This window comes from Falco naumanni, chromosome 9 (assembly GCF_017639655.2).
Source record: "Falco naumanni isolate bFalNau1 chromosome 9, bFalNau1.pat, whole genome shotgun sequence".
Lineage (NCBI taxonomy): Eukaryota > Metazoa > Chordata > Aves > Falconiformes > Falconidae > Falco > Falco naumanni.
Genome location: NC_054062.1, coordinates 9,197,937 through 9,209,860, shown reverse-complemented (window position 1 = coordinate 9,209,860; position 11,924 = coordinate 9,197,937). Strand labels below are relative to the sequence as shown.

Below are 11,924 nucleotides of genomic sequence, written 5' to 3'. Positions count from 1 at the left end.
AAGTTATGCTAAAGCAGATATAGCCAAATAAATCATAAATAATAGAGGAATGATTCTGTCTCAGCCTGCTCATTGCTTCATGTCAGATGCACAACCACCTTACTCTGTCCAGTCACCACAATTCTCGTTGTGCTCAAGGTAACACCACGCACGCCGGGAGTGGGGCGGTGTGTGCACCAGCACAGCCCCAGAGGGAAGCAGACCAGTTTCCTTCACCGCCTGTTCTGAACAAATACATTAAACTCAGCCGTATCCCAGTTGATACCAAATCTGTAATACCTCATAACCCATCACTCCTTCTCATTTCTTTGCCAAACAAGCTTCCCAGCACTGCCTGATTCAGCAAAGCCCTCGCCGTGTGATGGCATCCAAACACCTGCTTTAAGCACGCTGCCAGACTGAGGCCCCACCACAGAGTGGTGCCTTCACTTGAGGACGGCTCCAGCCAGTTCCACACTCACCCTCAAACAGCTGCTGGCGCCCAGTGTCCCTCAGGGCTGAGCCTCTCAAGCAGTTGCTGAACAAACTCAAACTCCACCAACACCAACTCAGCATCACAGCACCCAAACCCCAGCTTGGTCACCAACAGGTGACAGCAGAGGCTCAGACAGGGACCAACACATTTAAAATCCATCTCCTCCCAACAGGGCATTGCACCTTAAGAAAATACCACTTGGTAATAACTGTGATTAACTGTGCATCTCCAAGATTACTAGAGGAATAATTAATTACTCCTGCGTAGCCTGCTTCTCACATCTACTGTTATAGCTCAGATTGTACCAGATAATATTTAAGTCCAATGTTAACTCTCAGTTTTCGTATTCATCATGAGGTGTGCTCACCCCAGGGCCCTGCTCCGGGAGGTGACATCTGCTGTCCCAGGCAGCCCCAGCTCAGGTGGGGCCACTAACAAGCACTGCAGAGGGGTGGGGGGTGCCCAGCATTTGTCCTACACACCAGCAGCCAAGGGACACAAAGAAGCCATGCTGAGCCCAGAGCTCACCCCCCACAACATTTCCAGCCAAACTTTTCAACCCAAACCTCAAGGAGCAAAATCCTTCATAACATTAAACTGCATTGCTCAGAAGTCAAGAACAAAGTAAACCGCAGGGGCAGCTTTTCTTACCCCTCTGAGGACAAGGAAGGCTCCACACTGGCTGCTCTGGCATTTCCCACATCCCCTCCTTGGGGGCAGCTGGTGCCTCAACCTGCCCTTTATATAAGGCAGCAGCTGTAGCAAACTCCACCCTGCCCACACCTGAGCGGAGGGAGGAAAGAAATCACCTGCTCCACACCGGGGAAACCCTGGTATGTGTTCCCTTTTCTTAGTAATAGGGAAATCAATAAATAAAACAGTAAATAAAACCCATCTGAAATAACTAGGAGGATAGCAGTAGGGTTTGCCATGCTGGCAGGGGTGGATTGTAACCAGAGACCTTTCCCACCTCCCCAGGGAGGAGGAAGCCTGGCCTTAAACAACTTGTCTTGCTAAAAATGATGCTGTTTCCAAGTGTGTGAGGAGCCCAGGCGTGAGGTTTGCCCTGCTGCCTGGCAGGAGCCGTGTCCAGCTCTCGGTCCAGCCACAGCATCTGTGCCTGCCTGCGGCAACTGCTGCGGTCCTTGGGGGTGCACAGGGAAGGAAGGGGCTCCAGCGAGTCCTGCAGCACTGGGAAGGGGCTGGCAAACACACGCCGGGTGAACCAAGGCCACATAGACCCGCTGATCCGGGACAGGTCCTGGAAGCCAGCAAAGAGACCAGGAGCCCAAAAGGCAAGAGTTCAACCTCGTTCAGGAGGAGCACTGCTCGGTGGGGTTCGTGGCCTGTCCCACTGATCCGCTGTGGCCCGTCGTGCCCCAGATGGCCCGAGTCTTCCCGCTCGGACAGGCTGGGCGGTGGGAGCAGGGGGCACCCACTGCCCCGGGGTGGGGAGCCCACCCTGCCTGGCCCGGCCCCGGCCCCGGCCCCCACCCGAGGTGCCACCGCGGCCACGCTCCCTGGGGGGCACAACCGAGCGGCGAGCCGTACCCCCCACCTCCGCTCCCCCTGCCCCACACGCCTCCGCTCCCCCTGCCCGGGCCGGGGTCCCGACCCCCGCGCAGTCCCGGCCGGCCGCCCGCCGCCGGAAGCTCCTTGTCCTGCAGTGACACCCACCGGTAAAGGGGGTTTTATCGCTGCTGCAGGTTCCCCGCCGCCGGGCCCTGCTCCTCCCCGTTACTGCGAACCTCCGGCGCACTGTCCCCCCCCTTTCTGCCGTTGCCCCCCAGCCCAAGCCGCCCCTGCCCTTCTCCTTCCCATGAAGATACATCCGTGTGGCTACCGGAGCATCCCACCGAAGCCTGTCGTTGCTGAGCATACCCCCCTGCACCTGCCTGGGCACAGCTTCTGAGCACCCAGCCTGGCTTCAGAGAGAAATCCAGAACAGCCGAGCCTCCGGGGATTTTCGTCCCTAAGCCCAACCCTTGCAGGACACTGGTCTGTCCTGTACCACCAGCAGATATTTCTAGACTAACTCTTGCTACAGTCATCACCACAGCTCAGCATCCTGTGCCCTCCAACCCCTGGCCCAGCTGTGGAGGCATCCCCCAGCCCCATCAGGGCTCCCCCCACACCCCAAGGCTCCCAGAACGCCTGGGACCAGCCCTGCCCCATGGCCCAGGGCCAAACCCACACGGGCAACTGGTGCTAGCAGAGCCCAACCCTGTCCATCAGCAGCACCCGGTGAGGTGGGATGCACGGCAGCTCTCAGAGCTGTCAGAGTCCTAGGGCCCACCCTGGGGTGCAACTGAGGCTGGTGAGGAGGTGATGGGAAATGCAACTGGCATCAGAGAGCTCCGAATCTAGTGCATGCCTGTGTGAACAGGAACAGTCTAGAAAATGGGCTTTAAGGGCAGAAGCACCCAGAGAAGGCAGTGTACGCCGCTCAGTGGTCTGCGCACAGGATTTCCTGCCTGTGCCGGGAGCCACAGACAAATCATTTGGACCCCACTTGTCCAGTGTCCAGTGATGGGGGGACACCATATATGGGCAGAATGGGGCACACTTCTGCCTTGGGGAGTCTAGTTCTGAAACAACTATATATATAACACATAATAATAATAATATGGATAATTCCTATTAATTAGTATCAGCCACACTGACATTAGAACATGAGTAGCCAGTGCATCTGTAGCTGCTGGACAGATGGACACGGACACACACACAACCTTGCACAGCGTCAGAGAGTGAGTCTAACTGGAAAATTTCTTGCAGTTGTTTGGGGGCAGGCACTTTATTCAAGAGAAGGAACTACAGCAGCAGAGCCACCAGCCCAAGCCTGTCCCTGCATGGCTGATCCAAATCCTGATTCCAAACCCACTTCCAGCCCTGCTCCCTCTTCTGGTCCCATTCCTGGTCCCAAACACAACCTCAGTGCTGGTCCTGATCCCAGTGCCAATCTCCATCCCAAACGGGGGTCTGTGGCTGGACAGGAAGGCTGTTGGAGCCCACGAGCCAGCACAGTCACACTGCAATGAGCTGGGAAACCCCATCGGGGTGTCTGCCCCATCTCTCACTGGGATCAGTTCTTGCACATCTGTTGCTCTGGTCCAGCCCATGGGACAGTTGGCCCAGCCCCACCTGGGGAGGTGGATGCTGCAAAACCGACCCTCGGCAGCCCAGGACGCTCCAGCCTGGCCCCCAACGCCTCTGTGCTGGGAGGGAGCCCGGGCAGAGCAGCCGGACCCTTCGCCCAGGGACAGGGAACACAATCAGCCCCCAGCGCCGGGCGTGCGGCAACCCCGGGGGTGGGGGGCAGGCTGGGACCGGGGCCGCCGCTGATTTTGTGCCTGGGTTTATCCTCCTAGAAGGCTCTTTTGTTCCGCTGCCCCGATTCCAGGCGGCCCCGAGCTTGCAGGGCCGAGGGCAGGAGGTGCTGGGGGCCCTGCCTGCGCCGCTGCCCGACAGCTGGCAGCCGGGCTCCCGGGGGAGGCTCTCCCCTCGCTGATCGCCTCCAAGCTGCCGGCCAAGGGCGGCTTTGGAAGAGGGACAAGATGCAGCTGCCTGGCCGGGAAGGTGGGGAACAGAGGAAATCGAGTATTTGAGAAATAATCAGCGACAGCGCTTTAAAGTGGCGCAGCTTCACGCACCCGGGTGCGGACATTTTCCTCAGCTCCGAGGCGAAGGGTCTGCCCCCAGGAAAAGCCCCTAAAATAAACCCTCGAGGAGGCAGGAGCCAGTCTTCCCGGGAGGAAGGTGGGAGTCCTGCGGGAGCCGGTCCCTCTCCAGCCTGGGAAATCAACAGCAGCAACCCCCGCCCCCCACCCCCCCCGCGACGGGGCGGGAGGGAGGAAACTTGGTGTCTTCGGGAGGAACGGGTAGGGGAGCGGGCAGGGCGGGCAGCCCAGGCTGGGGCCATCGGGGGTTTATCTCAAACGGGACTGACGGCAGGAAAAGTCCGCCCGGAGCGCGGGCCTTTCCCAGTTGCACCAGTCATACCGGCGCTGGGCGCTGGGCGAGCGGGAGGAGCGGCCCCGGGGCCGCCGCGCCGGGCGGGAGGCGATGCCCGGTCCCCGCCGCTCCGGCAGAGGCTGCGCTGGAGGGGGGGGGCTGCCCGGTGGCCCCGCGGCTGCTTGCGCTGAAGGACCCCCCTGCCGGGCCCCCGCCGGTTGCGAGGGGATTCAACGAAATTCGCAGCTCCGAGGCTCACCTCGGGCTCGGAGCAACCGCCTCCGCGCTGGAGCTTTGGGGAGGGTTTCGGTGCTTTTCCTTTTCTTTTTCTCTTTTTCTTTTCTTTTTGTCTTCTTTTTTTCCTTTTCCTTTTTTTTTTTTTTTTTTTTTTTTCCTTTTATTTATTTTAACGTCCAGCAAAACTTTCCCTGCTTGGGAGGGACCGGCAGATCGGCTAATTGCGGTGGGAGGCGAGCAGAAAGCAGCAACCCTTCGACAACCCCCCCGCCCCCCCCCCGGCTAATCATCCCATTACGAGCCCCATCAGCGGGATAATGACAGCAAAAGAGGGCGGAAACCGCCCGGAAAGCGCGGGGATCCGGGCGGCAATTAATTCCCGTTAATCAAGCTGCAAGGTGTCGCCGCCGGGGAGTGACATCCCCCAAACCGCCTGGCGGCCAATGGGCGCGTTCACACGGAGGGGGGGTGCCGGGGTCCCCGAGCCGGAGTGGCACAAGTTCATTTTCTCCCCCCCATCCCCCCCCCCCCCGGCCCCCCCGCGGGGAGGGCGCGCCGCTCCCGCCGCTGTCCGAGGTGCTGAAGGCGCCGGCGGCTCCGGAGCGGCCGCGGGTCCCCGCCGGGCGCTGTCCGAGGTGCTGGCGGGGAAGGGGGGCGCCGTGGCGGCCCGACGGCTGGCCACCCCCTCCGCCCTCCCCTCGCCCTTCCCCATTGATTTCTGGATCATTAAGCGGTTAAGGCGCTGCGAAGCCTCACTATCGATCGCTGCCTCCCCACCTCCGGCTGGGAGCCCCCGGGCTGCCCCCCAGCCCCGCGCCGCCGCCGCTCCGGGCAAGGGTGGGGTGGCCGGGAAAGGCGCCGGGACCCCGGGTGAGGCTGGGGTCCGTCCCCCCTCACCCCACCCCCTTGGCGGCCAAAGTTTGACTCTGCCTCCCTTTTCCCCCCCTCTTCTGTCTGTCTGTCTGTGAGTGCAGCTGGGCGCGATGCTGAAGACGGAGCAGACCTGGATCTAACGCGCAGCACCTCGGAGAGCCTTGCAGTAATTGTTGCCCGGATCCCAGGCTGAACTTTGCTCTTTTTTTTTTTTTTTCCTTTTTACCTTTTTTTCCCCTCTTTTTTATTTTCTTCTTTTTTTTTTTCCCCCCCTCCTGTTATTGTTAATTATCATTATCAAACCGCTTCCGCCGCGCCCTCCCCGCCAATGCCCGTGTGAGCGCCGGCACCTCGCGGGGGCCATGGAGGGCTCCACCGGGTTTGGGATCGACTCTATCCTCTCCCACCGAGCCGGCAGCCCGGCCGTGCCTAAAGGGGACCCGCTGGCGGGCGACGGCCGGTCCCCGCTGGAGCTGAGCCCCCGCTCGGAGGGCAGCAGCGGGTGCCCCTCGCCCCGCTCACCGGGCCGCGAATGCCTGGAGGCGGCGGGGCCGCGGCCGGGCCTGGATGCGCACCTCCAACCGGGGCAGGTCTCGGCTCCCTCCCAGTCGCGGACCGTCACCTCCTCCTTCCTCATCAGAGACATCCTGGCCGACTGCAAGCCCCTGGCCGCCTGCGCCCCTTACTCCAGCACCAATGGACCTCACGGCGGGCAGGAGCCGGCGGGCAGGATCCCCACCAAGCCTGGCGAGGACTTTAGGGAGAAAATGGAAAAAAACACCAGCAGCTCCTCCTCGGACTCGGAGTACAAAGGTAAGAGCCGCTCCTCCGTTGGGCTTTGCAGGGCGGCCTGGACCCAAAGACTCCGGCGGCCCCGAGGCTCCCGCTGCGCCGGGAGCTCTCTGCGGGGCCGGCTGCGGCGCGCCCCGCTGATGCGGGGGGTCGCCGCACCGGTCGCCCCCGAAATGACCGCGAGGTCGGCACCAACTTGGGAAAACTTGGGGGTTCGGTGGGGCTCGGCCCGGTGGAAGGGCTTGAGGCGATCGGCGCTTCGCCAACGCGCCCGGGGGAAGCGCCGGGCTGTTTTCCGCCGGGAAGATGCGACTGTTTCGTTCCTACCCGCGGGGAAAGGGGAGAGAAGAACCGGAGGCGGATTTCTGCCTGTGAGGGGGAAAAAAAAAAAAAAAAAGGAAAGAAAGAAAACAATAATAAAATAACCACGGTTTTGTTTGCCGGGTATTTCCCCTGCTCCGGGGAGAAACGAAAAAGAAAGTCGGCGGAGTTGGACTGGATTTGTATTATTTCTATTATTATTTTGGGGATGGTTTAGAAACGAGGACGACAGAGAGGGAGCCCGGGCCGCATCCACGGCGCCGGCGGGCCGTGGGGCTGGATGCGGGGGCTTCGGCCTCCCGGGCCCCTTGCCGCCCTTTCCCGGCCTCCTCCGACGGCAGCCGGGGTGAGGGGAGGCACGGGAACAGCACAGGGGGGTTGGGGTCCGTCCTAGCGCCCCCGGAGCAGTTTATCCCGGGTGCCTTCGCCCATCCCGCCCCATCACCCCTGCAAAAACTTTCACCCTGGAAAATTGTTTTGCCGGGTGTTTGCGAGGGGAAGGCGATGGTAGCCAGCTGGGGCGAGAAAGGGGCACCTTGCGGGGCCGCTGGATTTTGGGGGGGCTGGCAGGAAAGGAAGAACCGGGCCGAGCCCCGTCCCGATTGCAAATACACCCTCAGCCCGCCCGGAGCCACCGCGTGAAAACCGGTTCATGGAGGAAAAAATATTCACCCGAATGAGCTCCGAAGGCGGCGGGAGGCTCCGGGCGTCGCGGGGGATTTTCGTTCTGAACGAAGGACGGAGCCCGGGGCCAGGGCCGGCGCTGGAAGCGACCCCGGAGGAAGGTGGCATCGCCCCCCGGTGCCGCAGGGCCGGGCCGGGGAACAGCCGCGATTCCCACCTCGGCGTTTTGTTTTCGCCTCCTACATCCTCCCACCGAATTCCTTCAGCTTTCCTCCCCTTCCCCCAAACCGCCGAGACGCGATGGCAGCGAGGGAGGAGGCGAAGAAACGCTGGTTCTCCGCAATCCCCCGAGCCGGCCGAGCCCGGGCTGGGGGCGCCGCTTTTTTTGGGGGGGGAGGGGGCCGCTTTCCAGCCGCGCTCGGCTCCTCTCCTGCCCCTGCAACGGGGCAGCCCCGGGAAAAAACGCTGCTTAAATGTGGGAAAAAACATCCCTTAAATATTGGGGGAAACACAGCTTAAATCGGGGGGGAGAACACAGCCTATAACGGGGGGAGAACACAGTTTAAATGGGGGAAAAACACAGCTTACATGGAGAGGAAACTACATCTTAATGAGGGTAAAACCGCCGCTCCGGCGGGGTGGCGGGGAAGGTCCCCGCTCCCACCTCGATCCCTTTTTGCTGCTTTGGAAACAGCCTTTCCTGGGGCAAAACGCCCCCGATTTACCCCGCAAAGGGGCTGCGGGGCCGGGCCTGACCCGCAGTGGCAGGATTTGGCCCATGCCAAAATGCCGAAAAATCCGTAATATATATATTTTCATAATTTTTTCCCTTTTTTTTTTTGGTTTTGGTTTTTTTTTGGTTTTTTTTTTTTTTGTTTAAGCTAGGACTGGCGGGGCAGAGGCCGTGGAAGCCGCCGAGCGCAGCCCTTTGGCGAGCAGGAACTTTTGAGGCGCCCGGGGGTCGGCGGGGATTTGCCTTCCCCGGGGTGCGGGGGCCCGGGGGCCGCTCCCCTCTGCGCAAAACTCTGCGCAAACTTTCGGGCCTTTCCCGGGAAGGAGCGGGCCCGGGACCCCCGGGTTACCCCCGCCCTGCCTGGTCCGGATCCGGCCCCTTCCCGGAAATTCCCGGGAAGCGGAGCCGGGTCTCCGTGCTCCGGGCTCGGTCTCTGCCGCCGTTTCTGGTTGAAGGGTTTCGCTCCCCGGTGGCTCAATTAACCGGATTATTGTCTTCCTACAGAGAGAAATCAGCTCGCGCTCGGCTCCAGCCCTATCCCTGCAACCCCCGCCACCCGCAAATTTAACATAAACCCCCGAAAAAAAAAAAAAAACAAACCCAAAAAACACACCACCAACCAAAACAACAAAATCCGCCGGTTTGTATAAACCGAGCCTTTTTGCCACCTAATCTCCTTCAGGAGGGTGGGGAAGGCGAGCACAAACAGGGATTTGTTTTTTCCCCCTTTTCTATTTTCTGCTCGGAATTTTTCCCATCTCCTACTAATGTTTCGAGGCGTAAATTCCCGCGTCGTTCCGCCGGTGCGTACGTACCGGCAGCGGTAACGACCCGCCGCCAGCCCGTCACATTCGGCAATTTTTAATATAAAACCCGGCGGGGGCAGGGGCTTGCGGAGCCCCTTCCTCAGTATTTCGTTGGGCGCCCAGGAGAAGGGAGGTTTGCTCCGTGCCCCGGCAGCATCCCGGGAGGATGGAGGCTGCTCCGTGGGGAGCGAGAAGCAGCATCTCCCCGGTAACTGCCTTCCCCAAAAATGGGGGCTCCCAATTGTCATTTGAGATTGGTTTTGGTTTAAGTTGAAAAAAGAAAAAAAGAGATGGAGAAAGGAAAGAAAAAAAAAAAATATCCCAGCATCGAGAAAGGTGTTGGGTTTTGAGGAATAAACCCGGAGCAGGGTCCTGCCCCGGGAGAAATGAGGGGCGAAGGACATGGGGGGGTCTGGGCAGGAGCGCGGCGGGGCCGGGCCGGGGGTCCCTGCAGCACACCCCCCCCGCCCCGCTCCCAGGGCCCCTGGGAAGGGGAAGGGTCGGGCCCGGGTCGGGGCCCCCTCGGTCCCCCATGGGCAGCCGAGATTAAAATTTAGGGGGCTGCAGAGCAAATGTACCGTGAGCCCCGCTCGGTACCTGAGCCCGTCTGCTCCGGCTTCTTGCTGCGGTGGGGGTCCCCCCCTCTTCGGAGGGGTATCCCCCTTCCCTCCCTGCCCTGACACGGCCTCTCTTCCTCCCTCTCGGCTCAGTGAAAGAAGAAGGGGACCGAGAAATCTCCAGTTCCCGGGACAGCCCCCCGGTGCGGCTGAAAAAGCCGCGCAAAGCCCGCACCGCCTTCACCGACCATCAGCTGGCCCAGCTGGAGCGCAGCTTCGAGAGGCAGAAATACCTGAGCGTGCAGGACAGGATGGAGCTGGCCGCCTCCCTCAACCTCACCGACACGCAGGTGAAAACGTGGTACCAGAACAGAAGGTAAAAAAGCACCCTTCCCTCCTGGCCACAGCACCGGGGTCCCATCCTGCCCCCTCCCCGGCCCCGCACCCCCAAACCGCGCAGGGTATTTGCACCCCACAACCACCGCGTCCCTCCGGGCACCAGGAGAGCTGCGGTCCCGTGTCTTACCCCACCCCCATCCCCGGGCCTTTTACCCCAAAGTGAGGGGGAGAAAAGTGATGCCGAGGCCGGGCAGGTCTGGGGCGGGGGGTGCAATCCGTACCCCCAGCCCCGGCAAGGCGGGGAGGCAGAACCGGGCTTCCAGCTAAACACAACAGCATAACACATCGGTCCATTAATAATAGATACCAATTACTGCTTTGGGCATCAATAATTAACGCCCCTTACAGTAATTACACAATTATTATTATGATGAATAATTTACTGGTGGAAATAGGTTTAGCGCTTTAGCGACAAATCTGTAAAAAGGCTGGAGACATGTGACGGCTTCAGTGGATTTATCCGGACACCCCCGCCGGCGCTTCCCCAGCCCCCACCCCCATTGCCACCGCCACCAAACGAGGGACCCCCGGACGCAGCGGCCTAGACCCACCCCCCCCCGGTCTTAACCTTCCCTCCCATTTCCCGTCCCGCTCCTCCACCCGCAAAGATCCGCGACTTATCAACGCGTCGGGGGGTTGGGGGAGTTTAGGGGTGCTGGGGGTGGGCGCTCATACTCCCCAGTCCCTCCGGCAAGGACATGCCGGAGCCGAGGCGGCCTCCCAAGCCCCCTCCCCAGCCGCCTTCCCCGCCGGCGGCCCCGACGTGGGCAAGGTCCCGGGGCTTCCCCGTGAGATCCGGCACACACACATATATATGCCCACATACCTATAGGTACGTATATGTGCATATATATAAAAATATACAGGCATATATATCTATACACACACATATATATATGCCGCAAACGAATGCCCCGGGACGGCGCCCCACGCGTGTGCCCCCACCGGACTCCCGCAGCGGCCCGAGCGCCCTCGGCCCGGGGGGGATCCCGGAGCCCCGGCTCAGCAGCGGGGCTGCGGGGCAGAGCGGGGATCCCCCGGGTCACCCACCAGGTGCCACATGCTGTTCGGCATTTGCAATCTGGAACTGACACACCAGGAAGGGACTGAAACTGGTCGCGATTTATATCGCGGGGATCGCCACCCCGACAGGATCCCAGCCGGGCTGAGGCTCCGGTGCCTCCGGGGATGCTCCCTGGGCGCTCACGCCGGGCTGCCGCGGAGGGGACAGCAGGGAGGGACCCCCCCTCCTCGTTCCGTTAACGAGGCCTGCGTTCCCCCGCGCTGGACTGATCCCACTCTACCCCACCCGATCCCCCCCACCCCCACCCGGTCCCACCCCATCCCCGCCGTACAGGCGGGCCTGCCCCCGGGAGCCAGCGGCGGGGAGCGCGGATGCGCAAGCAGCGCAGCGCCCGGGGAAAGGGGGCGCGCAAAGGGTAAAAGACCTCGGGAGCGGCTCTTGGAGCATCCCCCCCTCCCTGACCCCCTCTCTTGATTTGTCCCCCCCCAGGACCAAGTGGAAAAGGCAGACGGCGGTGGGCCTGGAGCTGCTGGCCGAGGCGGGCAACTACTCAGCGCTCCAGAGGATGTTCCCCTCGCCCTACTTCTACCCGCAGAGTTTGGTCTCCAACCTGGACCCCGGCGCCGCGCTGTACCTGTACCGCGGTCCCAGCGCGCCGCCCCCCGCCCTCCAGAGACCCCTGGTGCCCCGCATCCTCATCCACGGACTGCAGGGCGGCAGCGAGCCCCCCCCGCCCCTGCCCCCGCTGCCCGGCGTCCTGCCCCGGGCCGCGCAGCCCCGGTGAGCCCCGGGCAGCCCCACTGGGCCGCGGGGGCTGGGGGGGGGGCACATCCCCTTGGGGCCGCGTGCAAGTGACAGACTCCCGCTCATCCCCAAATATATATATATATATATATATATATAAATGAGACATCCCCACACCTCCTTTTTTTAAATATATATAAAGAATGCAAGAAGCAAGGGCGGGTTCGGCAGGACGGACAGCCGGAGGGCTGCCCCGCCCCCCCCCCCCCCCGCGGGGCACCCGCCGCTTTAAACCCCCCTTGTGCCCCCGAAGGGCAGCGGGGCCGCTGCGGGACACCCCCCCTCCAAGCCTGGGACGGGGCCGGGAGCACGGGCAGGAGCCGGCTGC

The 11,924-nt window shown here is 61.7% G+C and overlaps 1 protein-coding gene across 1 annotated transcript; it reads left to right on the top strand.

The window, feature by feature from the left end:
- The first annotated feature begins 5,898 nt into the window (after positions 1–5,898).
- Positions 5,899–11,576, top strand: BARHL1 (BarH like homeobox 1). Its single transcript, XM_040607722.1, has 3 exons — positions 5,899–6,349; positions 9,523–9,745; positions 11,282–11,576. Exons 1-3 carry the CDS (start codon positions 5,899–5,901, stop codon positions 11,574–11,576), a joined length of 969 nt encoding a protein of 322 aa, XP_040463656.1.
- The last annotated feature ends 348 nt before the right edge of the window (positions 11,577–11,924 follow it).